The sequence below is a fragment of the Triturus cristatus genome, chromosome 7 (genome assembly GCF_964204655.1).
Source record: "Triturus cristatus chromosome 7, aTriCri1.1, whole genome shotgun sequence".
NCBI lineage: Eukaryota > Metazoa > Chordata > Amphibia > Caudata > Salamandridae > Triturus > Triturus cristatus.
The window spans coordinates 145,484,356-145,512,227 of NC_140590.1; the positions used below are offsets into that span (position 1 = coordinate 145,484,356).

Consider the following 27,872-nt stretch of genomic DNA (forward strand, 5'->3'; position numbering starts at 1 on the left):
AGCTGCCTAAGTGAGCCCTTTATCTCAAGGGAGATCAACGTAATCAGGCCGCCCTTTGCTCTCCCTACTGCACTTTGTTTAGCTGGAATGTGGAAATGGCAATAGCCGTCCATAGAAAAACAATTTTGTGTGTCCCAAGTCTCTTGTAGGGATATTATATCAAATGAGCATAGGAATTCCTGCCAACTAGAGTCGTTCATTTTGGCCCTAATACCCGCCACGTTCCAACTCATAATCTTACAAGGAGGGACTAAGGGGCTTTCCGGGTACTTTATCTCCCTAATATCATGATCCAAAAATTTAAGAGTCTTCTGGGCTGATGCCACCAAAATAGCAGAAGGGGCAGGCACTGGATTAGATGAAAGAGAAGGGTCAGGATGTTCCTGTGAGTATACAAAAGGAACGGGGGAACTTGGGCCAGTATTACAGTCCTCTATCAAGGATGGAACAACCAGTGTAGGACAATCACCACCAAACTCTATTGGGCCACCCGGCAATTGGGCATCGGGATTTATTCTCCTGTTAACAGCTCTATCCTGATCTATTGTATCAGTAAGGTCAAGGACTGTATTGTTTAGATTCAGTCAATCCACACCTTCAATATCATTGAGGGGACCAAAACGGTTGTGCAATGGGAGGTTAAAATCTAAAATAGGTGGTCTAGGGTTGCCCCTGTTTACCCTTACCCATTGTGCTGGCTGAGTGAAATAGATAGACGGATAAAAATACCGTAAGTCAAGGGTGAGGATGCCTACGGAATTTTGGGTATTAGGATGGTAACATATATGCCTAGCTGCCATAGGATCTCTAAAGTTTATAATAATGCAATCGCCCTCCACATCCTTAATTTTGGTACCCAGCCAACTCACCCTTCGCACAAACAACATTTCGGCTTGCAGGTTGGGTGGGAGAGACCTGTTTCCATTAAGCCAATATATGACCTTGTTTTTTAATTCTCTAAAGGATTCTGTCTTGTCGTGTGAAATCCTAGGGACACCCGCCAGAATAACGGTATAAGGAAGTGACTCTGGAGGTAAATTTATGCATGGAAGTATAGAGATCGGGCCAGTATTCAACGGGTCAGGGATAGCACTAGCGAGCTGGTCTTTATTTAAGTCTGCATTTACTAGCTTAGTTTTGCTTGCTCTAATTACAATATTAGAACGTTCTTTGTCAGGCTCCTCTGCGGAACCGGCTTCCGTCACCGTGGGTACAGAATCTGAACCACAATGAGATTTTTTAGTATGCGGAGTTGACACGCTAATAATATCTGAAGTGTCCTTATGTGGTAATACGTTCTTAACCGGGAATAAACACCCATGGCCTGCCTGAAGTTCTAAAGCTTTTTTCATCACAGCCGTATTTGCCGACAATAAGTTTTCAAGATTCTCTACTTTGGCACTCAGTTGTTTTACTCTCTCTAAGATGGGAGCCAACAATGATCTTAATAAATGTTCAAATGTATCCATGTTGCCAGTAGAAGATGGGTTCGCACGTGGCATGCCAGATGTAGTTTTAGTGACTGTAGAACTAGAAATATCTAAAAGTAAATTACAGTCTGATTGAATATTAGTATTATTTGTAGATATCTGACTTTTTGCCACTTTAGCTCGTTTTCCCTTGCTCGCCCCGCCTGTGCGTTTCCTTTTACAGGATTTAGGCAAACTCATATGCTCTTTACCATTGACTTTATCAGTTTCTGGTGGTATCTCTGGGTTAGGGAATAAAGGAATAGTGTTATAAACTCCCAAACAAGGTCTATTTTCCAAGATAGAAACGCTGTCTGTGCTGCGGATACTGTTTGGGCTTATGTTCGTTTCGTCTGAACCAAGAGCCTCAATGCTAGATGCCACATTTTGGACCATGTCAGTAGCCACGTGAACAGGGGACTGTGCCATCCTTACGTTCCCCAGAGAGGATCTCTTAGCTGTTAGCTCTACGGACAGTCTCTTCTCTGTGAGAATGATCTCATGTTCAAGGACACGGGTAGCTCTGGAAATGAAGTCATCCAAGGAGCCTGATACAGATCCCCCTGAACAGACTTGCCCGCGTTTCCGACCCGATCTTAGAGAGGTTGCCATAATTTAAGAATGTGATAAACAATCCAAAAGCAAGCAGGAACAGTATTTTCTGCCTTGAGGCAAAGGGGTACCAATAGATCAGTCTGTTACTTTTCTCGGCATATATCGTTAGCAGGAATAACGTCCAGTACCTGAGACGAAGATCAAAGAGATATGGCCCGGCCCGGCCTCCTTAGGCCCCTGACGGCCACAGACGGCCCGCCCTCAGCCCGGCGCCGCCCGCGCGCGTCCCGCGACGCGGGGGGCGTGCTCCAATTTGTAGCGCCTCCAGGTGCGTCCAATGGGCGTGCGCTTCCGCCCTGCCCCAGCAGGTGCTGCTGGGAATTGTAGTTCCCCTCCTTGCCGGTTCCGCGAACGTTGCAAGCGCGGCGGCGGGAGGGAGACCAGTGCACAGGCAGGCAGGCTGCAGACAAAGTTCCCGAAGTCACAGGGCAGGAGACCTCAGCTCACAACTGACCAGGTACGACACCCCCGCTCCACCGAGGGCGTGCTCCCACATAGAGTGGATTAAAACCCATTATGAATACAAATACTTAGGAATAATGTTTGATGATTGAGTAACCTTTAAATCACACACAATTGCATTAGGCTTAAACACCAACTCTTTGGCCCATGTACCTGAATCATCATCCAAACTACATGCTGTCCCTGTTTTCCTCTTCTTCAGGATATGAACAACAAGATCTTTCCATCACTAGCAATGGCCTTGCTGCTTTATCATCTCCTACAGCCAAACAGATCAATAGTCTGACTTGCTAAATTTATAGACAAGCTCTTAATCACTCCCCCAAACACAGCAAAATCACAAGGCTTGAGATCTCAATAATCAACGCTGACATTTCTTAACAGTCACTGTACATGAAACGTATGCATAAAATGAGATCTACCAGCGACAACACAATAATTCAGCTCATTTGGAAAAACATCCATAGCGACCTGATGCAATGAAGGATCTCATGCTTGTTCCTCCTACACATCAATTTTAAATACATGAGCTTAAAAGAGATGTGGACAGTTCCAATAAGGCATAACTCACTCAAGAGATTAGCAAAGAAAGACTCAAACTATCTTTCCATCAACACAGATAAAAAAGTTATTTAGTATTCGCTCACATGGTCCATCATAAACTCATAAGCACAAAGGAGAGAACACCTAAAGCAGTCATTCTTGCAGAACTGGAAACTCCTGCACCAGTGCTTTGGCATTTTTCCAACCATGGCTAACCCCCACCATGGACGTTTCAACTGAGGAAAGCAGCTGCTGGCAATGTGGCTATCATGAAAAACCGTCCTACATGTTCTTTGTACTTGCAGGAATTTAGACTTATCCCACCGCGCACTTCCTAAACAAAGCTTTTTTATCTTTGAAAATATTAACTTGCCATCACGCACTACAAGCTTTGCGTAGAAGGGTCAAATATTCAAGTAAGCTGTAGGTTTGTTAAATACATCACACAGGCTGAGACACTTTTTAACTCCCTAGTTCCGGCTCATGTGACTCTAACAGAGGGACTCTGATGCCGCCCTGATAAAGGACTTGCTAAAATAATCACGCACAACTCTTTGCATGTCTTTTTTATGTTGTTATGTGCACATTGGGGAGCTTGTGAAGTTCCCTGAAGAAATGAAATTGCAAAAACTTACAATCATACCTTTGCACAGGATTTTATACTCTGCATTTTGTAAAGATTTTAATTACTCACACAATAAACATTACTTTAATTTAATTAGCTGCCAAAGGCATTCAGGGCACCAGAACCATAGGCGAGTCTGATGTATTTGCCATTTTAAAGGTTTCCACTGAATCCTCATTTGATACTTTGATGGAAGACCACCTAGCTTGAAATGCGCCTCTGCCAGGTGCTTTGACTGGAAATGCCCACGTTACTTGTAGTGCCTTGATATCAGATTAAATTCACTTGGTTTAGCTTGGAAAAAGCTTGAGAGGTCCTCTTCCATTTTCTGGGAGTGTTGTATAGTGGTCTCCGTACCTTTTTAATTTAAAAAAAGGTTTCAATACTGGAAAAAAAGATGTTAAGGTGTATTACGTGTTTTCTAAGATCTAATTAGTGAAGAAAGAAGATTTCTTTTGCGCAGTGAGCAGTTTGTAAGCGTTGTATTGTGTCTTGTAAAATACGTGATCTGCCTCACTTCACATTTTACAACATTTCCATTCAGCTTGTCTGGTGGCTCATTTCACTGATTTAAGTTGATGATGTAAAATTGTATTAAGTAGTGAACAGTCTATGACATAGACCAAGATCCTTAATTGCTAAGAGTCCAGTCATGGCAAATATTAGATCCAGGATGTGATTGACCATGTGAGTTCAATGCATAAGCATTTCGAAGATGCATAGGGTGTCCATTGTAGTTGGAAATTCCCTGGCGGTATGTTCTACATTTAGATTAAAGTCTCCTAATAATAAAGGTTGTTGATAAAGTGTGGTTGTTTGGGCTATGGCATCTGACATTTTATTGCTGTGGTATTAGAGGGATGATAAATCACAAATAGAGTAATAGTCGATGTGGTGGAGATCTTTAAAGTATAAACCATTATTTCGGGGCAGTCAGCGTCCCAAATGATGTGTTTGAAACAGCAATTCAAGCTATGTATAATCGCCACTGCAGCCCTCATCCTGCCTCACTGTTAAAGAAGCTGTTTGATAATTATAAGATGTAATGTTAATATACTTGTGAGAAACTGGGTTGGTGGCAGACCTGGGTGTGAGTCCTGGTCAAGCAGCAACCACAATCCTTGTAAGGGTGAGTCCCAAATTAACCTGTGCTCCACGCTATGGTATCTAGGCTTAACTTAGAGCCAATGTTTACATTATTTGTGCAACACGTCAAGCAGTAAAACAGTGAAAACACCACACAAAAAGATTCCCACACCAGGTTAGAAAAATAGAGCTTACTTTAATAAATAAAACAAGGCCAAAATGACAAAAATCTAATCAAGGGACCCAGTCTAATGAATTTTTGCTAAGAATAAACTGCAAAATAGCACCTATAGGCATAAAGCGCCAACTAGGGATATGTGGTCAAGCTGGACCGGGCCAAATTCAAAAGTTAAGGCTGACCGCGAAGAAGAATAGGTCGTATACAGTCCCAGATTAGTCCTGCAAAGGTTTACCTTCTCAAGTTTTTGAAGTAAGAGTCACGTTCATGTTAGAGGGGGAGCAAGGACAGTATTTCTGGCGGTGGTTAGAGATGGTCAAGTTTCGTGGATGGGCGGGCTTGAGCTTCGCATTGGCAAACCCCTACGGGAGATCGATGCTTGACGTGCAAATAGACGGACTGTCAGCAGCTCGTACTGATTTTCTGTGCGAGCAGCGCAGTTCCGGTGAGAACAGGCCAGAGAATCCAAAAGGTTGATTTCAGGAGTCCACTTGGGGGTCAGGAACTCTCAGCAGCTGGGTCCAGGAGATTGTTGGGGATCCTTTTATGTCCCTGAGCCTTACATCAGGAGGCCAGCAGACTGGCCCTTTGAGTCACTCTGGGGTCCTGGGTTCAAGTTGAAGTTGCAGGTCCCAGTTCATCTTCCCCAGGCAAGAGAGTAGCCTGCAGCAGATCAGCACATCAGGGTGGCCATTCCTGTAGAGCAGCAGCCCAGCAAAATGGCAGTCCTTACAGCATCACAGAAGTCCTTCTTCCTGGCAGAGTTTCCACAGGTCCAGAAGTGAACTGAAGGACTGATGCCCAAGGTTTCATTTGTATACCCTGGTGCCTTTGTTCTGGAAGGTAGGAGATGCTTTCTAGACCGTGCCTTTGAAGTGAAGGAATTCCCTACTCCCCTGCCCTCATCCCTAAAGACACAGCTACCTCATTAATTCATTCTTGTTTTAAAATGCATATGCAGAATCACCTAAAGAGTTTGTTTGACTGTTAGTGTCAGTACCACACAGGTGTTTATTGTGCTTCCTTTGTAACTACTTTAATAAACATTGGGGCATATGACAAGCCCCTATCGCCACGGAAAAGTCACTTTTTGCAACGTTCCTGTGGCCAAAGGGGCTTTGCCTTATTTACAAGGCTGCGTCAAGCTCCTTAACGTGGCTTAACACTGCCTTGTAAATAAGGCCCCCTTTCACGCTATGCTTAGCATGAATGGTGAGGGCAATGGGTGTTGCTGTGGGCATTCCACCACAACACCCATTGATTCTGATGCTGCCTCCTATTTACAATGTAGGCGTAAATAGGAGGCAACACCAGAATTAGGACCAGGGAAAACCTAGGGCATCATTAGGATCCTGACGTAAAAAGGGACCGCCCGCCATAAGTGCGGCGGTCCTGTGGGGGTGATTAGGATGCGCCCGCTACACTGGCGGGCGCATCCTGTATTTTTAACATTGCGGTGGACGGTGCTTTCAGCATCACCCGCCGCAATGCCAAAAATGCATGTTGTGCATATGCATGCCCAACGTGGCAGGCACCGCGCGGTGCCTGCCATGTTGTGCATGCGCATGCCGGGGGGGTACTATAGGTACCCCCACGTGTCCCCCCAACCCCCCCAACATCCTGGGGGCCCACAACAGGCCCCCAACTTGAAAATCCGCATTCCTTTCCGTGGCGGAAATGCCGCCACGGAAAGGCTGCCTCCCACCTGCATCCTGATATGGATGGCGGTGTCTAGCAGACACTGCCACCATATTAAACCCTTTTCCGCCCGGTCGATTTGTCGATTGGACGGAAAAGCGGCGGACGGTCTTCCCGTCCGTCGCGGTACCCCCCGCCAAACTAATATGGCAGGGGGAAATGGATGGCGGGCGGGGAAGGATGTAGGGTGGATCGCCACCACCATGCGGGCGGTGGCGATCCGCCCTACATTCTAATGGACCCCTAAGTCTTAACCTGGCGAAGTGAGGAGAAATGTTTAATTTCTCCTCTTTTTGCTGTTTTCATGTGTGCTGCTTGTTCAGCACACATGAAACAGCAAAAGACCAATGATTGTTTATGTGCAGGAAGGGGGACTTTCCTGTACATAAACAATCTTTTCCTGCATGCAGAACCCTTTGCACTATGGTGCACGGGTGCCTGAGTTGGCGCTAAGCTGCTTAACTTAGCGCCAGCGCAGGGAGAAAAGCAAGGCTTCACCATACTCTTGTAAATACGGTGCAGCCCTGCGTTTCAGAAGTGGCGGGGCGTGTCATTAAGAAAAGGAGGCTAACAACATGCTCTGCCACTTCCCTTGTCCATATGCCCCATAATTTCATTGATGATCGAATCCCCTTTCTGCCAACTGTTCAACTTTCGAGATGATTTTCTTTTTTCACTACCTTACTAAATAAATTGCATTGATCAAATTACCTTCCCTTTTTTCTTTTTTCTTCTATCAATCCTCGGGCACTGTGTACTGTTTCTCATCATTTTGTCTATGGCTATGTTAGCTTTTTATAATACTTGTATAAAAAATAAAAATTACAGCCTTGAAAAAGTCACTTAGACAAAACGTGTCGGCTGTTGTATTGCTTGTTCAAGAAGACGTTCACTGAATACTCAGCAGATTGCAGAATTGTTAATGATTGTTAATAAGTCTTTAATCAAATTTGTCCGTAGTATTATATTGCTGGTTCAGGATCTAAATGAACTTTCTGTACATACTGGTAGACTAATTATGGACACTGGCTGTCTTTGGCAATACAAAAGTTTAAAAAAAATAAGTGAAATCCATAACCCGAGTAGACAGCTTCTTGGTTTGTTAACACCATCACTTTGAACTGCATATTTTGGTGTGCTCTAAACCATCTCACAATTTTGTTGAGTGTGGTTTTGTAATACACTCTCTACGCACTCCATAGGTAGTAACATGTAGAACACACACATATTTAGGCTTCATACCAAAATATATATATTTTGTTTGGTCTTTTCTACATTGCCTTATACTTGCTTGGATGTGTGGTCAACCTTAACCACTGCTAACACTTGCAAAGCTGCCATATCTACACAGGAGACTCGAATCAATATCTTTAAAGCAAGCACTAGGTATTAGCCATCAAGTCGGTATTCATGCGTACACTTGGAAAATAGTACTAACTCCTCAAAATGGGGTGACTTTGGTTTTGCACTGAGATCCTTTACAAATCCACAGTCCATGCATCCGACACTTTGTTGATATTTTGTTATTTGGTTGTCATAGATAGGTAATGAGGTGGTCTTTGACGTGTATTTTGTGCTGAGCACCAAACAATTGAAAGGCAGAGTCTGCAAGGGCTCCAGCTATGTGAAAGTAGGGTCTCTGACTCTCCTCACACTTCTGTCACCAATGGCGCATAAAGTCCCAGAGCTCTCAAGTTTTGAGTAGTCTTAGTAGCTGTTAGAAATGAGGGGGCTCTGGTTGGTGCAGGTGTGTACCCACAACAAGCAGGGACACTTTACTTCTTGTCAGGGCGAAGGATGACTCCCCAGAATAACCCTTGCTCACCCTCACGAGCAGTCTAGGCTAAGTCTCAGGCGTACACGGTTAAGCAAGTGCAATTAGACATACAGTAAACCCCTTGCATGCACCACAAACGGACACAAATCAGGAAGTGTATAAAAATAAGCTTTTATGTAGATTCAGCAGATTCAATACAAGGCCCAGTAACGTTAAACTGATGGGGCCACAATTCTTAGAAATACGGTAAAGTTCTCTTTGTTACGGAAAGTTCTTAGGCGGGCACAAGGTAACTGTGGGCCTCAGCGCAGTTCGTGCTGAGGCGGCGACCGGGAAGCACACAGCAGATGACAGGGAAATCAGAACGTTGCGGACCCTGGATCCGATGCGAGCTCGCGGTCGAGTTCGTAAGTACAGTACCTTGTTTCTTGACGTGAAGGCGGGTGCAGGATTTCAGCGGCTCTTCGACAGAAGGGCGAGGCGGCGTCCGGGGCTCCCATACTTCACGATGGGGGTTCGATCTTCAGGCTCACGACAAGAGCGGGGTGTTGCAGGTGGCGAGTGAACAAAGTGAGGCAGCCAGGCACGTAGGTTACGTTCGGGCCATCCAAGGCTTGGAGATGCTCACAACGCCGATTCCGGCGGGAGGGTGAAGGTGCACAGCAAGCCTCCAGCGAGCGAGGTGACAGGGGCAGCCCAGCACAGCGTAGGGGGAGCGGCTCAGATCGAGCGAGGCTCTTCCCAAGGCGGGGGCGGCCAAGCAGTCCTGGTCACGGCTCAAGGAGGGCCTGGGGCACGAGGGTCACAGCTCCGGCGAGGGAAAGGGCACCACAGTCCAGCGGCAGGCGAGTGAAGAGCAGGTAAAGCCCAATGGTCCTGGGGCTCAGTTCAGGGGGCAAGCTCGGTTCAGGCCTTTGGAGATCGTTTTAAAAAGCACAAGTCTTGAAAGTAACAATAAAGCAAAGTCTTCAGCAAAAGGTTTCTCATCTCTCCTTTAGCAGCAAGGTCACCACTGCAGGCCAGTCCCCCAGGATAGGGACAGTCTTCCTCCTTACAGCTTTCCCGGTGCTTGGTCAAAAGCGGATCGAGTTTCTTAGGAGCAGGGCTCCTACATTGATACAGCGATTCTTTTGTTCTCCCAGGCCAGGGGGCCCTTGCCTAGTCCAGTCTGGTTTCTGAGCACTTTGTTTACGCGATGCAGGCTTCTTCTTTCAGAGTGCAGGGCAGAGTCATCAGACGCTCCACAGGGGGTGAGCCGGCATTGTGGGGGCAGAGCACTGTCCTATTCAGAGCCTAGGAGTACTCCTCCCACCCATCTACCTGTCGATCGTCCTATTCACCACCAGGCTACCTAGCCCTGCCCATCTGGGTTCCCCCAGCCCTGTCACTCACACCAGCCAGACATCAGATACACATCACGCAGAGGCGGGCTGAAATGTTTAGGCAAGCATAGGCCAGCTTTCTAAAAGCGGCATTTGCAAACGCGGAATATTAAAATAAACCTTGCGAAAAGATGTACCTTATTATTCCAAGTTCAGGCATACTAAACTCGATCTTTTACCATGTTCCCTGGGTCGGTTAGGACCATAGGATGTAACAATCCTAACCGCCCATGCTGGCCTATGAGAACAGGGTAGCCTTACAGTAGTGAACAACAAGATGGCGGTCATTCACTACTAGAACATGCCACGCATCCAGGCTTGTCCTACCTTATGCTTACAACGCATCCTGCCCGTGGGCCTACCAGAGGGGTGGCTAACATGAAGTTAAGGAAAGGTTTAGGGACCGGCAAGTGTGGGCACTTGCCAGTCAGCATGCCAGTCCAGACTGCACGCAGGTTCTGCAATGGCAGACCTTAGACATAATTTACAGGCCGCTTCTGTGGGTGGCACAACCAGTGCTGCAAGCCCACCAGCGGTATTTGCATTTACATGCCCTGGCGCTCCTGGCGCACTTTACTGGGGTCTGACAGTAAACCAAACAATCCAATCATGGAATCCAACCAACATATACAATTTACATAGGGAGCACTCGCACCGCGACACTGGTTGGCAGTGGCACAGCGCGCTGAGCGGCCAACACCATAAAAACCCATGAGGCACAGCGACAAAAAGAGGAAGGGAGACTCACGCCAAGGTGCCAGGTCTAACGGTAGCTAGAACTAATTTGCATATTTGCCGATATCACAGTAAGCAATGATACACAGGGGCATATGTACAATAGACCTCATGGCTTAATGCCTCACTCCGCCACTTCTGAAACGCAAGGCTGCACCATATTTACAATATTATGGTGCTGCCTTGTGTTTCCCCTGTGATGGCGCTACACTTAGCAGTGTAGCGCCAACGAAGGCGTGCAAGGGTGTCTGCTTGCACGGGAGGATTGTTTATGTGTAGGAACGTGTCCCTTCCTGCACGTAAACAATACTGAAATTCCATTTTGTCACTTGACAGATGAAAGTCATAAAATTGCTTTTTTTTTTTAAAGATTGTTTAAGTACAGGAAAGGGAACTTTCCTGTACATAAAACAAAAATAGGCATTTTGCTTTTTCCATGTGTACTGCACAAGGCAGAACACATGGAAAAATAAAAAATGAGGAGAAATAATAAATTTCTCCTTGTTTCGCCAAATTTTGGCGCTGCCTTCTACATACGCTGCCCTTGTACATAGGAGGCAGCGTCAAAATCAATGGGTGTTGCGGTGAAACGCCCACTGCAACACCCTCTGCCCACCTCTTTCACGCTAACCATTGCGTGAAAGGGGGGCTTATTTACAAGGCAGCGTTACACCACGTTAAGTGGCTTAATGCTGCCTTGTTAATAAAGCTAAGCCCCTATCGCCACCAAAACGTAGATAAAAGTGATGTTGTGGTGACGATAGGGGCTTGTACATATGCCCCCCAAACTTTAACATGAGGAACAACACAAATGGCCAACGAAATGCTAAAATAAATCTAAATACATATATAACATAATTAACATAACAATAAAACACCTTCCAGTAGAGTCATGATTTAAAACAGAAGTGCAGCAGCACACTGACGTGTTCAATCAATCAATCAATCAATCAAACAATTTATAAAGCGCGCTACTCACCCGCTAGGGTCTCAAGGCGCTGGGCGGGGGAGGAAGGGGGTCGCTACTGCTCGAACAGCCAGGTCTTGAGTTTCCTGAAGGAGAGATGGTCCAGAGTCAGCCGTAGGTGGGTGGGGAGGGAGTTCCATGTCTTGGCCACCAGGTAGGAGAAGGATCTTTCTCCGGCGGTGGCTCTGTGAATTCGTGGGACGGAGGCGAGGGCGAGGCTGGCGGAGCGGAGCTGGCGGGTGGGTGTGTAGAATGTGAGGCGGCTGTTGAGGTATTTCAGGCCCAAGTCGTGGAGGGCCTTCTGTGCGTGGGTGAGGAGTCTGAACGTGATCCTCTTGCTGACGGGGAGCCAGTGCAGGTCTTTCAGATGGGCGGAGATGTGGCTGCGACGAGGGATGTCCAGGATGAGTCGTGCGGAGGCGTTTTGTATGCGCTGGAGCCTTTTCTGAAGTTTGGCTGTGGTTCCAGCGTAGAGGGTGTTCCCGTAGTCTAGCCGGCTGGTGACGAGGGCCTGGGTGACCGTCTTCCTGGTTTCGGTGGGGATCCACCGGAAGATCTTTCGGAGCATGCGCAGGGTGTTGAAGCAGGATGACGAGACGGCGTTGACTTGCTTGGTCATCGTGAGGGAGGAGTCCAGGATGAAGCCCAGGTTGCGTGCGTGGTCCGTTGGCTTGGGTGCGGTGCCTAGGGCGGGGGGCCACCAGGAGTCGTCCCAGGCAGAAGGGGATGGTCCCAGGATGAGGACTTCCATCTTGTCTGAGTTCAGTTTCAGACGGCTGCGCTGCATCCATTCCGCAACGTCTTTCATTCCTTCCTGGAGGTTGGCTCTGGCGCTGGCGGGGTCGTTGGTGAGGGAGAGGATCAGCTGGGTGTCGTCGGCGTAGGAGATGATGTTAAGGTTGTGTTGGCGTGCGATGGCTGCGAGAGGGCTCATGTAGACGTTGAAGAGGGTGGGGCTGAGCGAGGATCCTTGCGGAATACCGCAGATGACTTCGGTGGCCGTGGATTGGAACGGGGGAGGCGGACTCTCTGGGTTCTTCCGGCGAGGAACGAGGTGATCCACTCCAGGGCCGCTCCTCGGATTCCGATGTTGCTGAGGCGCTTTATCAGGGTGCGGTGGCATACGGTGTCGAAGGCTGCTGAGAGCTCCAGGAGAATGAGGGCAGTAGTTTCCCCGTTGTCGAGCAGGGACCTGATGTCGTCTGTAGCTGCGATGAGTGCGGTCTTGGTGCTGTGGTTTGCTCAGAAGCCGGACTGTGAGGGGTCGAGTGATTCGTTCGTCTCGAGGAAGGCGGAGAGTTGTTTGTTGACGGATTTCTCAATGACTTTGGCCGGGAACGGGAGGAGCGAGATAGGGCGGAAGTTCTTGAGGTCCTTGGGGTCCGCGGTGGGTTTCTTCAGGAGGGCGCTCAGCTCGGCATGTTTCCAACTCTCCGGGAAGGTGGCGGATGCGATGGAGCTGTTGATGATGTTCCGGAGTTGGGGTGCGATGATGGCGTCAGCTTTGTTGAAGATGCGGTGTGGGCAGGGGTCAGTTGGGGAGCCGGAGTGGATGGTGTTCATCAGACGGGTGGTGTCTTCGGTGCTGACAGGGGTCCAGGTGTAGAGGGTGATGGTGGGGGGCGCTGGTTCGGTGGTTGGGTGCGTGGACTGTGCGCCGAAGCTGTTGTGTATGTCGGCGATCTTGCGGTGGAAGAACGAGGCGAGAGAGTCACAGAGGTCTTGCGAGGGTGTGATGTCGTTGTTGCAGGTGCCGGGGTTGGAGAGCTCTTTGACAATATTGAAGAATTCCTTGGTGCTGTTGGTGTTGCTGTCCAGACGATCTTTGTACGTTGTCCTTTTGTTGGTGCGGATCAGCTGGTGGTGTTTGCGGGTGGCGTTCTTGAGGGCCGTCATGTTTTCTGTTGTCTGGTCGTGGCGCCAGGCTTTCTCGAGGGTGCGGCAGGTTTTCTTGGATTCTTTGAGGTCGTTGGTGAACCACGAGGCTTTCTTGCTGCCTGGTCTGCTGGGGGGTTTCTTCAGTGGTGCGAGGTCGTCGGCGCAATTGGTGAGCCACTGTGTGAGGTTGCGGGCTGCTTCGTTGGGGTCCGTCGTGTTGGTGGGAGGGTTCTGGCTGAGGGAGGTGGTGAGCTGGACGGTGGTGATCTTGCTCCAGCTTCTGCGGGGAACCTGTCGCGGGTGGTGGTGGGACGTGGTTCTCATGAAGTTGAAGTGGACGCAGCTGTGGTCTGTCCAGTGTAGTCCGGTGGAGTGGCTGAAGGAGATGTGCTTGCTGGAGGAGAAGATGGGGTCAAGCGTGTGGCCGGCGTAGTGGGTGGGGGTGTTCACCAGTTGCTTGAGTCCGAGGTTGGCGAGGTTGTCCAGCAGGGCGGCGGTGTTGCAGTCCTTGTTGTTCTCCAGGTGGAAGTTGAGGTCCCCTAGGAGGATGTAGTCTGAGGAGGTGAGGGCGTGTGGACTGACGAAGTCTGCGATGGTTTCGCTGAATTGTGTGCATGGCCCCGGGGGTCTGTAGATGAGACTGCCTCTGAGGGTGGTCTTGGGGTCGGTGTGAATCTGGAAGTGAAGTTGCTCGGCGGCGGTGAGGGTGTCGTCGGAGCTGGTTGTGATGCGGATTGTGTTTTTGTGAACGATGGCGATGCCTCCTCCGGTTTGGTTGAAGCGGTCCCTCTGGGTGATCTTGTAGTTCTCCGGGATGGCAATGGCGATGTCCGGGGCTGAGGAGGCGTTCATCCAGGTTTCAGTGAGGAAGGCGACGTCTGGTGATGTTGTGTCGAGGAGGTTCCAGAGTTCGACGGCGTGCCTGTGGATGGAGCGGGTGTTGAGCAGGATGCACTTGAGGTGGTTGTTGTTGGTGCTTGGCTTGGCGGGAGCGGTGCAGGTTCGGAGGCAGGTGAATTTGCAGGTTTGGCAGGTGAAGGGTCCGTGGGTGTGTTTCGGGGTGGCTTGGTAGGAGGCGGGGTTCCGGCCGGCGTTGAGTGCGTGGAGGGTGGCGGTGTTGTATGTCCATCGGGAGGGCTGGCAACGACGAGGGCCAGGGGTTCTGGCGCTGGGCGCGGTCCAGGCGCGGACGGGCGCAGACGGGCTTGCCTTTGACGCGCCTTCAGCGCACAATCAGCGCGCCCGCTGCGCTTCCGTGCGGCGACCTCCATAAATGGCGAAGTGGGAGGGAGGAGCAGCTGGGAGGCGGTAGCGGGGTGTCTGATGGGCAGGATACAAAAGAAAAGTGGGAGGGGCCGCAGGGGAGCGGCGGCGGGGAGCGGGGAGGGGGTGAAGCGGCGGGAAAAACACGGGGACGGCGAAAAACAGAACAACAGACTGGCAATACAGGGGCACAGGCTATGGCACAAGGAAATACAAATTACGAAATACAGGGGCACAGGCTAAGGCGCAGGCTAAGGATACTGGCAACAGCACTACAGGCACACGGCTGTAGCGAGGCAGCAGCGGAGGGGTCAGGGGTCCTGGCACTCACGGGGGGAGCCGCGTGGTGTGTGGAGCGACAGACCCTGCAAGCAGGGACAAGGCCACAGCTCACCACCGTGCGGCGACCTCCATAAATGGCCAAGTGGGAGGGAGGAGCAGCTGGGAGGCAGGAGCGGGGTGTCCAATGGGCGGAATACAAAAGAAAAGTGGGCGGGGCCGCAGGGGAGCAGCGGCGGGGAGGGGGTGAAGCGGCGGGAAAAACACGGGGACGGCGAAAAACAGAACAGCAGACTGGCAATACAGGGGCACAGGCTATGGCACAAGGAAATACAAATTACGAAATACAGGGGCACAGGCTAAGGCGCAGGCTAAGGATACTGGCAACAGCACTACAGGCACACGGCTGTAGCGAGGCAGCAGCGGAGGGGTCAGGGGTCCTGGCACTCACGGGGGGGAGCCGCGCGGTGTGTGGAGCGACCGGCCCTGCAAGCAGGGACAAGGCCACAGCTCACCACTGTGTGGCGATCTCCATAAATGGCCAAGTGGGAGGGAGGAGCAGCTGGGAGGCGGGAGCGGGGTGTCCAATGGGCGGGATACAAAAGAAAAGTGGGCGGGGCTGCAGGGGAGCAGCGACGGGGAGCGGGGAGGGGGTGGAGCGGCGGGAAAAACACGGGGACGGCGAAAAACAGAACAGCAGACTGGCAATACAGGGGCACAGGCTATGGCACAAGGAAATACAAATTACGAAATACAGGGGCACAGGCTAAGGCGCAGGCTAAGGATACTGGCAACAGCACTACAGGCACACGGCTGTAGCGAGGCAGCAGCGGAGGGGTCAGGGGTCCTGGCACTCACGGGGGGGAGCCGCGCGGTGTGTGGAGCGACCGGCCCTGCAAGCAGGGACAAGGCCACAGCTCACCACTGTGTGGCGATCTCCATAAATGGCCAAGTGGGAGGGAGGAGCAGCTGGGAGGCGGGAGCGGGGTGTCCAATGGGCGGGATACAAAAGAAAAGTGGGTGGGGCTGCAGGCGAGCAGCGGCGGGGAGCGTGGAGGGGGTGAAGCGGCGGGAAAAACACGGGGACGGCAAAAAACAGAACAGCAGACTGGCAATACAGGGGCGCAGGCTATGGCACAAGGAAATACAAATTACGAAATACAGGGGCACAGGCTAAGGCGCAGGCTAAAGATACTGGCAACAGAATTACAGGCACACAGCTGTAGCGAGGCAGCAGCGGAGGGGTCAGGGGTCCTGGCACTCACGGGGGGAGCCGCGTGGTGTGTGGAGCGACAGGCCCTGCAAGCAGGGACAAGGCCACAGCTCACCACCTTGCGGTGACCTCCATAAATGGCCAAGTGGGAGGGAGTAGCAGAGCAGCTGGGAGGCAGGAGCGGGGTGTCCAATGGGCGGGATACAAAAGAAAAGTGGACGGGGCCGCAGGGGAGCAGCGGCGGGGAGGGGGTGAAGCGGCGGGAAAACACGGGAACGGCGAAAAACAGAACAGCAGACTGGCAATACAGGGGCACAGGCTATGGCACAAGGAAATACAAATTACTAAATACAGGGGCACAGGCTAAGGATACTGGCAACAGCACTACAGGCACACGGCTGTAGCGAGGCAGCAGCGTAGGGGTCAGGGGTCATGGCACTCACGGGGGGAGCCGCGTGGTGTGTGGAGCGACTGGCCCTGCAAGCAGAGACAAGGCCACAGCTCACCACCGTGCGGCGACCTCCATAAAGGGCCAAGTGGGAGGGAGGAGCAGCTGGGAGGCGGGAGCGGGGTATCCAATGGGCGGGATACAAGAGAAAAGTGGGCGGACCTCAGGGGAGCAGCGGCGGGGAGCGGGGAGGGGGTGAAGCGGCGGGAAAAACACGGGGACGGAGAAAAACAGAACAGCAGACTGGCAATACAGGGGCACAAGCTATGGCACAAGGAAATACAAATTACAAAATACAGGGGATGAAGAGGTCTGTAGGAGGACTGCGCCTTGGGTGGCCTTACTTTCTGATGCCTCTGTAGCACCCCGGGCCTGCTCTACATCAAAGGTCTGAACACTAGTGCATTTACAGTTCATGTTTTAGCACTTCTCATCAGGTGTGACATTGAGCCTGTTATGAGTGAGAGTTCAACCCAAACTTCAAATGTGTGCGTCTCAACTGCCACGAGTGAGGCACGAGGTCCCTGAAATCTTGCCTTGTCTCCAACAGTGAACTGCTGAAATGCCCAGCTCTCATACATTGTCTGGTCTCCTCCAGGGTACTGTTGACAAAAGAAATGACATTCTCCCAGCCTTACCCCAAACCATACTGCCAGCAGCCACTAGGAGCATAGGTCACCTTCTTAAGTCTTTCCCTAGAGTTTTCAGAGCAGATCTGTATTTAGATTTCATGCGCTAAATCACACCGTGCCCTGGACCTTCCCACATGCAGGATCGTCGGACTACAGCAGGCATTTCAGTCCACAGGAAAATGAGCAAAAAGGGGACGTTCCAAGAGGGGCCACCATGCAGTGCAGTTTTAGAACCCGCCCCTCACTTGTACTCAATCTGAAAGTTGTGAGCCTATTGACAAACAGTTGAAATTGATAGGAGGGGCTCAAGATGCTATTTCTAACTTTTGATTTCCATGGACTTTTTTTAATAAACTTTCAAAAAACTGCTGGACACCAAATTAGTATGCCTGCAAAAACACATTTGTTTTGTGTGTCATAAATGTAGAGATCATAGATCACTTTGCCATTAGAGGTAAAGTACCTTAGACCACACTCACATTGTATGTTATGTACATCGAATCAAACAATAAGCGCAAACCCAATAATCACCTTGCCATAAGGCACTGGCCATAAACATCACAGTTAGTGCACTAAGGCACATACTTGTAACTGGCACATTAGTCCACAGACTCTTTGTACTATACATAAAGCACATGTGATAACACCTCAGCAAACGTCATGCTGCCTCTGCACATAACACTTATTACTCTGGCCAGTATAAGTCCTACATCATAACATCAGGGCAGGGAAATGTGTTTTTTACATGCTCACATACATTTCCAGATCTTTCTTAGCGCTAATCACCACTTTATCCATTTTGTATGCACTGAAGCACTCCCGCGCGGCTACCTCCGGGTATATGGGTCAGGACAGAGGGGGGTGGGAGGCAGGCACATACTGCCCTCGTCGGCAGGGAGACCTCTCCTGCAGGTGGAATTGCTTCAAGGTAGCTGCCCGCAACCATGCAGTGCTGCCGCTGCAATATCTTTTTCCTATCTCCCGGGCAGGAGCAGCTTCCTGCATCCACACAGGCCATGGCTTCAGACAGGATGGGAAAGGCTGGTGGGGCGATCCCCCGGGTCCCCCACCCCATGAAAAGGAGGCTGCCCTCCCCATGTGGTCCAGTGGGGAGAACACTGGGTACACAACAAATGCAGGGAGACCCGTCCCTCCCCAACGATCAAGCCATCTAGGCAGCTTCACACGTCCATGCACTGCAGCTGCAAGCTAAGCCCTAACTTTGCCTGATGCCAGACACAAGCAGCCAGCCCATTACTGCTCGGGGCCCGACTCACCGAAGAGGCAGCCAGCCGGTCAGTGCAGGCCGCTTAAAGTCCTGAGCCCGTTCCCGCCCCTTGCTCTGCATAACACTCCTGGGGTCTGGCCAGCAGATGAGTGAAATGTCCCAGGTCACGCCCAAGCAACGCATTGATGGTGCCGGGGTCACTCCGCAGGCTGCATCACGTTCTGTGCCCATGCCAGGTGTTTTCTGGACAGACGCAGGAACCCCCCTAGTAACACACTGGAGTTTCCAACTGAGACCAGTAACAAACTCGCTTGGTGACCTCACTAACAGTGCCAGAACTACTCAGCGGGGAGTGCAGAACTACAGCAGACCTCAGCATGAAGTAAAGCGCCAGAGGTTTTAAACTAAGTGAAGCACTAGACACCTCAGAATCAGGTCTTATAACCAGAAGGAAGACTTTGATGTCCCTGAGTCGTCTGAAACAAGAGGCCAGCACACACAAGCCCTTGGAGATTCTTCACAAGCAGGATACCTCAGCACGCCAAAAAGAATCAGTCCTTTTCTCCACCACAGACAGAAGCAGTAACTGCAGGCCAACCCACCCCTTACTCAGAAAAGGCAGCGCTCCTAACACAGTCCTTCCGCTCTTCAACTTGGCAGGGTCCTCTTGTTTCTTGAAGTAATCTAAAGTCCTGGAGTTTTAGGTGTAATACTTATACCACAAAATGTCATTGTTCTCTTTGTGTAAGATTGTGTAAGGGTCTCTGAACCCAGTCCAAATTAGTCCTGTCCTCCATGGTGCAGCAAGACCACAGGGCGAGGAGACAGCATTGTGAAAAAGGGGACACAGCCTATTCATGTGCAAGCGAAACTCCTCCAACCACTCTAAACGCAGACCAGGTCTATTCAGCCATCTGATAAGTCACCCAGGCAAGGCAGGACACACCTCAACCCCCCAGTGACTGTCCAGAGTGAATGCACATCTCAGCTCCTCTCATTCAAACACCAGATGGCTCGTGTTAAGGCAAGGATGTTTGAAATGTGGTATCGCTGACAGAACCGGCTGTTTGAATCAAAGCACGAGTCCCGTTCTGAAGAAGCCGCACTGCACTAAAAGACTAAGGTAACAACATTTCAAACATCCTTGCCTTAACACGAGCCGTGCCGTGGAGGGCTGCATGAGGATCAAGATTGAGCATGTTACTCCACTTGAGAGCACAAGTCCCGTAAAAGGACCAAACCATCAGCATGAACTAATAGGCACAAGCTATGGCACAGAGGGGTTGATAGACACGTGTATAGACAACCTACACTCACTCTTTTAGAAGTATTTCACAGATCCCTTATAATCAAGCATTGCATTAGTCTGTATCCTCCAACCTGACAAAATTCTCTCCATACTCTTCCATAGTGAACACAAGCTCTAATAGAGCGAACAGTGAGCCATACAACAAAAATGTGACTGTTCAGCCATTGCAAGAGAACAATTGCTCCTTAGTAGGTATGTTAAACTTATTTGATATTTATAAGCCCTACATTCCAGTTAGAATATAGAACAAGACACTAATACACTTTCCCTCTTCTTTAATCATAGCGTCCTACACTTTTAAGTCCCCAGCCCTGAGGAAGACCTTCCCTGAAACCTCACGGTCCCCGCACAAAGGTCAAAACGCGTGGGCACTGAGGCTAAGAGCATCTCCGTCTCTATTTGAAACCTAACTGAAATCGAGGTCATACAAACTGAGGTCTAGCCAAAGAAAGACGGTTTCCCTCCTGTATACAAAAAACTTCGAGTCATGCTCTGACCTCTTCACCATCTGGACTGACAATTGATAAGTACCGAGGTTAGGTCCCAATCATCCTAGTACATGTATTCAAAGAAGTAGGACATAACAAATTTGTAATAAGATTGTACATGTAAGTATTGGTTACTACTAATTTCAGACTTCATACTTTGATATTTTTTGATTTTTTGGGAATTTTGCACTGTATATAAAGTTTCTATGTGTCACTATTAAGCACAAGCATGTAAAAGATGATATGATCATGTTATTAGGTTTGTGTGATTTTAAAAAAAAAACAGCTCAAGTGAAAAAATGAAGTAAACTACGTATTGATGAATACACAAGATATTTTGTGCATGAACCTCTTTGCATATGTTGAGAAAGGTTTTGCATACCCACACCCTGTTCAAGTGGAAATTGAAATAATTCCAGTTCATATTTAGAACAGACACGAAGGTAAAGAACATAGACCTTCGTAACTAAATTTACAAGCGAACCATGGTCCAAGAGGTACTCTTTCTTTGCAATGCTTATCTGATTCCAGCCTCTTTGGTCCTAAACCAAATCACTCCCCTTGAGTTTGACAAACACTTTCTAAAAGTGGCATTTTCAAACACAGAATTTAAAGAGCACCTTTACCAAAAGGCGCGTTAATAAAATCTGAGTTCAGAGAGCCTAAACTCAATTTTTCCAGCTTGCCCTATGGAAAGTTACACATGTAAAAATGGTACAGTGCAACCCCAATGATAAGCCTGTGGGACAGATATACTTTCAATAGTGAAAAACGAAATGCACAGTATTTCACGATTAGGAAATATCCCACACACCAGTACATGTCCTACTTTTCAAATACACTGTACCCTGCCCATGGGGTACATTGGGCCTACGTTAGGGGTGCCTTACATGTAAGGAAAGAAATGGTTTGGGCCTGGCAAGTGGGTGTACTTGCCAGGACAACATGGCAGTTCTCCGACTGGGTGCCCAGAAACTAGAGTGGTAGGCCTGAGACAGCTTTACAGGGCTACTCATGTGAGTGGCACAACTAGTGCTGCAAGCCCACTAGCAGCATTTGATTTACAGGCCATGGCACACATTGTGCACTTTACTAGGGACTTACCAGTAAATCAAATATGCCAATCATGGATAACCAATCATTGTCACAATTTATACAGAGAGCATATGCACTTTAGCACTGATCACCAGTGGTAAAGTGCCCAGAATCCTATAGCCAACGAACGCAGGGTCAGAAAAATAGGAGGCAAAGGGCGAAATGTTTGGGGATAAACCTGTCAAAAGTGCCAGATCTATCAGTACCTATTTCATACTCAGGAGCACTACATTAGTTTTAAAAGAGAGATGTGTGTATATCCTGACAAGAAGGTTTTTTAGGTCCACAGAGGTCTGCAAACGTCTAAAAAGAATTAAAGGATGTCTAGTCTGACTGACTGTTCAGGGTTGACAGCTTGTTCCATTCATAGTTTTGTGATGTCAGATGATGTGCAGTGGTTGTGGAAAACCTCTTCCATCTGGAAGTGGAGGGTGGAGGAACTACACTTCCAGAGAGACACAATGCTAAAATAATCCATTGTTAAGCAAACTAATTTTCATATACACAAACAATATGAAAATTCTTTTCTTAACTATACACCTAATTCGAACTCTGCATTGGTACCGATTTGCATGGGAAACGTTTGGCTGATGGCCAGTCCCAGTTCGCAACTCTAGTCAACTCATAAACCTTCGAAGACCCATTTTTGTACTGTTGTTTGATCTTGGTGAGATGTGTGTTGTTTGACCAAAGAGGGGGATGTAAGGCTACACTGGACTCCCAAAGGCTATATGTTCTGTTAAATGCTCTAGAAAGCAATACTCCCACCCAAGGACCAAGACCAGTCAGTGGGCCAGTAGATGCAGAAGTCACAGAATGCAGCCAAAAGCCATGTAATGCGTTCATCACTTGTTACACACAGCCATAAGTTCTAGTCACTAAGTTAATGTGGAGTGGTGTGGCTCACTGGTTAGAGGTGGCAGACCCGGAAGCAGAGGTCGGCCCTGGGACCAGGGTTCGATTCCCGACGCGGCAGGGTCTTGGGCCAAGGTCAGTGGACTCGATAATTCTCGCCTCGGTGCCTACTCTAACCATGGATCCCACTCAGCAACTCTGGGCAATAGCTTGCTTAATCTCCACTTACGGCCCCATCAGCGCCGGGGATGCTTGTCTTCACCTTTGGAGATGCCCAGTAGGGACCATCTCACAGAGAAAGCCAGGATGGGTTCCCCAGCGGTATACAGCGCCGGGACGCCCCGTTGCTGGGGCAGCTGTGCGCTTTACAAGTATACAACATTTACATTCATGTTCTGTGTATAAGGTGTCATTGACTTGCCCTCTGGCAGTGGGAATACAGGGTTTACCTTGCTGGCACTGAGGCAGGGGCACAGGGCCTGGTAGGAAGATACTCTTTTCTCAGAGTCCTGCTGAGCATGGCCAAAGGTTGTGCACAGTGAGAACCTGGAAGGGGAATTGAGGTGGGGTCCTGCGCAGAGTATTGGGGGACACTGGGTGTCGGGCTTTCCTGAAGGCCCTATATACAATACTCGTGAGCATCCACTTTTTGTGGCTGAAGGCCATGCCCTCTGCCCACTGATCCTGCTAATACTGGGGATGAGGTGAATGACCAGAGCCAATGGCAGTGCCCTGCAGGAACTAGCCGTGCCGTACTGGGTACATGGATGCTGAGAGCACGTCATGGCTGAAGGCCACGGTTGTGCCTAGAAGCTGATGGGCAGGGGTGAAGGTTGCGACTGGTGTATTCCGAGGTCCAAGAGGTACATTTCCAGGAGGAAAGATTAAAAATAAACATTGCTAATTGTGCGCACCATGGCGTTTACACTAATCAGTGTGTTGCGCGAGGACTATAGTAATCTGACATGGCAGTAATAGAATAATCACACTGTGTAAAGTCATCTCAAATAAACTTTGCTCCATTTGATTGTGATGTAAAACACACATCCCATAGGGCCCAGATACTGTTTCAGAGGGAGCTCCTTCATCAGGGAACATTGTCACATGTGTCCATTTGTGTTTTGTGCAGGTACCCCAGCGCGGCCAGCAGTGACCCCCCCTCGAACAATGACTGAAGGGGTCCCAGTAACAATTACCTGCTCTGTGGAGCACACCTGCCCCGCCCACCCTCCTGCCCTAGCATGGGACAAGATTCATAGGAATGTCAGCATTTACCACGAAGAACTCTTGGATGGGATATGGAGGACTGTCTTAGTGTTGAATTACACCCCCGCCGCAGAGCATCATATGGAGGAGTTTGTGTGTACAGCAACTTACCCCAGTGGCAAATCAGCGTCTCAATCCATTACACTGTCCATTCGATGTAAGACTTTTAACTTTAATTGCTGGAGATGAAAATGGGCATTACAGAGAAATTGAAATAATATTGTGTTAAAATGTATAATTATGTTGATTAGGTGTGTGACAGCCGCCCAGCCAATCAGAACGCTTCTAACCACTGGACTGGGTGCACTTATGAAGCCATCAGCGGCCTCGAGCTCTTTGTCCCTCTGTTGTCCTGGTGTGCGCCTGCAGCTCTGTTGTGGTTTTCTCTTAAACATCAGTTTTCTCCAGCAGCTTCTGAGTGAAGGGAAAGGTCGATCTTGTTATTCTAATTGAAACTGCATTTGTATAGAGCTTCATAACCCACTGTGAGGCACTGAGGCACATTATCAGACAGGGAGCATGCTACACCAGTGGTTCCCAAACTTTTGACTCCTGAGGACCCCAATTGAGTCACCACTGGAAGCCGGGGACCCCCAAGCAATTTGTCGAATTTACATTTCTTACATTAAAACAGTAATTCGAAAAAAATAAGCACATGTGTGCACTCAAAACAAATACTCAAATTACTAAGGATTTTAGGGGCATATTTACAAGTCCCTATCGCCATGAGAATGTTGCTTTTTGCGATGTTCCTGTGGCGATAGGGGCTTCGCCTTATTTACAAGGCAGCGTTAAGACACTTATTGTGGCTTAACGCTGCCTTGTAAATAAGGCCCCCTTTCACGAAAAGCTTAGCGTGAAAGAGGTGGGCAGTGGGAGTTGCAGTGGGCACCCCAACACCCATTGATTTTGACGCTGCCTTATATTTACAAGGGCAGCTTAAATAGGAGACAGCACCTAACTTAAGACCATGAAAAACCTGGTCTTAACTTGGCGAAACGAGGGGAAATATCTTATTTCTCCTTGTTTTAGCTTTTTCCCACGGAAAAAGCAAAACACCTTGGATTGTTTATGTTCAGGAAGGTGACCCTTCCTGCACATAAACAATCTTTAATAAAAATTATGTTTTGTAAATTGCATGTGTGCTGCATTAGGCAGCACACATAGATGTGACAAAACGGCATTTCAAAACTGTTCATGTGCAGGAAGTGGGAACTTCCTGCATATAAACAATCTTCCCCTGCACACAGACACTCTTGCACTATGGTGCAAGGGTGCCTGCGTTGGCTCTACACTGCTAAGTGTACTGCCAGCGCAGGGCGAAATGCAAGGCTGCACCATATTCTTGTAAATATGGTGCAGCCCTGCATTTCTGAAGTGGCGGAGTGTGTTGTTAAGCCAAGGAGACTAATGACACGCTCCGCCAATTCTGTTGTAAATATCACCCTTCGTATTTTATATTGAAATAATTTGCAAAGAAACGGAAACTTTCAATGGGACGGTTGCTGCATCTCCGTGACTAACTTTTGAATGGTTGGTTTTATTTTGCAGTACGAGGCTCCTGCTCCTGCCAGGGCCTGACTGGAAACCCAAAGCTGCCCTGGCAAATGTTTTCAGACCAGTCCCTATACGGCGCACACAAAGTGCAGTGAATGAGCCTCACCACTACAAAGGGGGCTTTGGGAGGCTCTCCCCCCAAAACAATTTAGGAAACAATGGTGCTGTCTACAACACATTTATCATTATATAATGAATTGTATTAGCTTTTAAAGAATTGTAAATAAAGACCTTACTATGCACCACGATACGACAATCTTTGTTGGGTTTCTTCAATGATTCTCTTATTATCACCCTCCAATAGTGCCTCTCATCTCTCCATATCCTCGCTGTCACATGTATTTAATTTATTTTAGCATCTCTCATACCATTGTAGGATGTCAGAGCACTTTACATCACACACATATAGAGATAAAGAATCATACGTGTAAATCAGTGTATAGAAAATGTTACATAAGGCAAAGGGGACTACAAAGTGTAGGATTCACATGTCATTCATACTGGTAGGCATTTTTAAAGAGTGCTTGGTCTGGAGAAGCACAAACTCAGGATTCAGAACATAACACAGTGGTTAGCATTGACTTTAACAAGAAAAATGTATTTCCACCCTAATAAACCTTTTTAGCAGCATCAGGATAATGATAGAGTTACTAACTTTTACCATGCAGTTTGCAAGCAGCTCTTTGATGACAGTTTATAGGTCACTGTGCTAGATTACGATTGTCACTTATGAACTTCATAGTAACAAAAGAATCTCTCTGACAAAATCAGTAACCCGCTGACCTATGAACATAAAATCTGTTTTTTAAAATGCATTGTACACGTTCTTTGCAGTAGGTATATTAACCCTCTGTGTCACATTAGATAAGTCAAAGCTGCCACTGGACAAAACTCTCATCTCTCTCCAGCAGGTACATTAATCACTGGCATTTTCTGACACTTTAATAGTTGCTGGAAAACTGTTAATTTTACAATGAACTTTGCAGTGCTTTTAAAACTGCTGCCTGAGGACCCCCTGAGAATGTGTCATGGACCCCTGGGGGTCCTCGGACCCCAGTTTGGGAAACATTGTGCTACACCATGGTTTGTTTAGAAGGTTGTTGTAATTGCAATGAGTCCTATTTTGGTGGCATGTGTGCTTGACTAAAGTGGTGTCTTATCCTGTCTTGAGTCAGAGTATCACGAAGGGAAAGAAAGGGAACCAGCAACAAGTATGCGATAATCCCAAAACTTACAAGTTCCAGGACAACATAATGCTAATTATTCCAAAAACATTGTGCGTTATTATTAATAAATGACTGTATCAATATTCAATTATTTTTTAAGATATCAAAAATCTTTTTATTTTAATTATATTCAGTTTTTTTCAAATATCAGAAACCATTCTTATTTTATAGTTAAAATCATTAGTGTATCAGGATAAGGGTAAATATGTACAGCATAATCATATATTCAAAGAAAAAACTGTTCAATTGGATTATACAATTAGATTACACAATTGATTTGGCAATTAGAGACAATGTATATTTATCAATAGTTGAAACATCCAGGTGATTCATGGACAAAACCGGAGGTCTGGTGGTAAATACAAGCCACAATGTGTAACAGTGCGATGAAGGAAAGACGAGTCAGAGACAGGACTCAGAGGTCACAATAGTCGCCAGCTTTGAGTTACGCTTCAGGTCATATATGGAGTGTTTGTGCCTACTGACCATTTAACACAAGTCCTGTCAACACAATAATTTAGACATCAAGGGGTAGATTTTCAAAAATGTTGTGCAACACAGCGCATCAGCCAAAATTGCTGAGCTGCGTTGCGTGACAGTGACGGAGCAGTAGAGCGCCATATTTACAGAGAGATGTCTCTCACCTCTCCCTAGCGCTGGTGCTGATTTCAGCTGCTGTGCAACAGGCACACACCTTGGCACCATAGCAATAAGGTGCGTGCCTGCATCTAGCATAGGTTTTGTACAGGAAGGGTACCCTTCCTATACAAAATACTATGTCTAGACAAGTTCAAACACTTTCCTCAGTTTTTGTATCCGTGCTGCACAGTGCAGCAAGCATGCAAAGTCAGAAAAGAAAGGAGAAACTAAAACATTTCGCCTCTTAATGCCTTCTTTCAGAAGGCGTTAACTTTTGGTGCTAAACCCCATCTACTATTGTTTGTAGGTAGGGTTTTACGTCAAAAGGCATTGGTGGTTGCATGGGAACGCCCATGTACCACCTATGTAACACCCCATTAGCGCTAAGTAACCCAAAGCAATGCTTCGCGCTTCTTCAGGTTACTTGTAGGGTACTTTCCAAAGTAAAACAAGTTTTGCGCTGGAAAGTAAATTGGTAAAAAACATTTTATGTTGGTTTGCATCACTTTTGTGATGCTAACCCAGCACAAAATGTTTGAAAATTTACCTGTAGGGCCTAAAGAGGAGTGAGAGGACAGAGGTAGTCTGCATTACTGTCATCCCACATAAAAATCAGTGACTGAGAAAATGTATCTATAAGATTTAGAGCGTCCAGTGTTAAAGCTGGTGAGGGAGAAGGGTGGGACCATCAGGGATGCTCTATACCGGGATCACCCAAAGTGAGTGGTTACTGGACAGATCTCTTTTGCGTTTGGTGCATATCCTTATTTGTATTCATCAGTGTTGTAGGTAGGTTGGTGGAGGCTGCCTGAAAGAGTAGGCATGTCATATAGGTTTTTGATTTCAGGGTGCCTGAGATGGTTATTCTGCAGGTGTTAACATGGAATAGGAAGATGTAGTCAGTTCTGGTTATAGGAAGCTGGGGCAGAATGTTTGGAATGCAGACTTTGTGCTGTATT

At 48.2% G+C, this 27,872-nt stretch overlaps 1 protein-coding gene across 1 annotated transcript in view; it reads left to right on the forward strand.

Annotated features, from left to right (window-relative positions):
- Window positions 1-27,872, forward strand: part of LOC146809063 (B-cell receptor CD22-like) — a 476,425-nt gene that overhangs the window by 102,267 nt on the left and 346,286 nt on the right. The window contains exon 3 of the mRNA XM_085614823.1: window positions 23,355-23,648. Coding sequence (XP_085470949.1) covers window positions 23,355-23,648 — 294 coding nt within the window. The remainder of the gene's footprint in view (window positions 1-23,354; window positions 23,649-27,872) is intronic.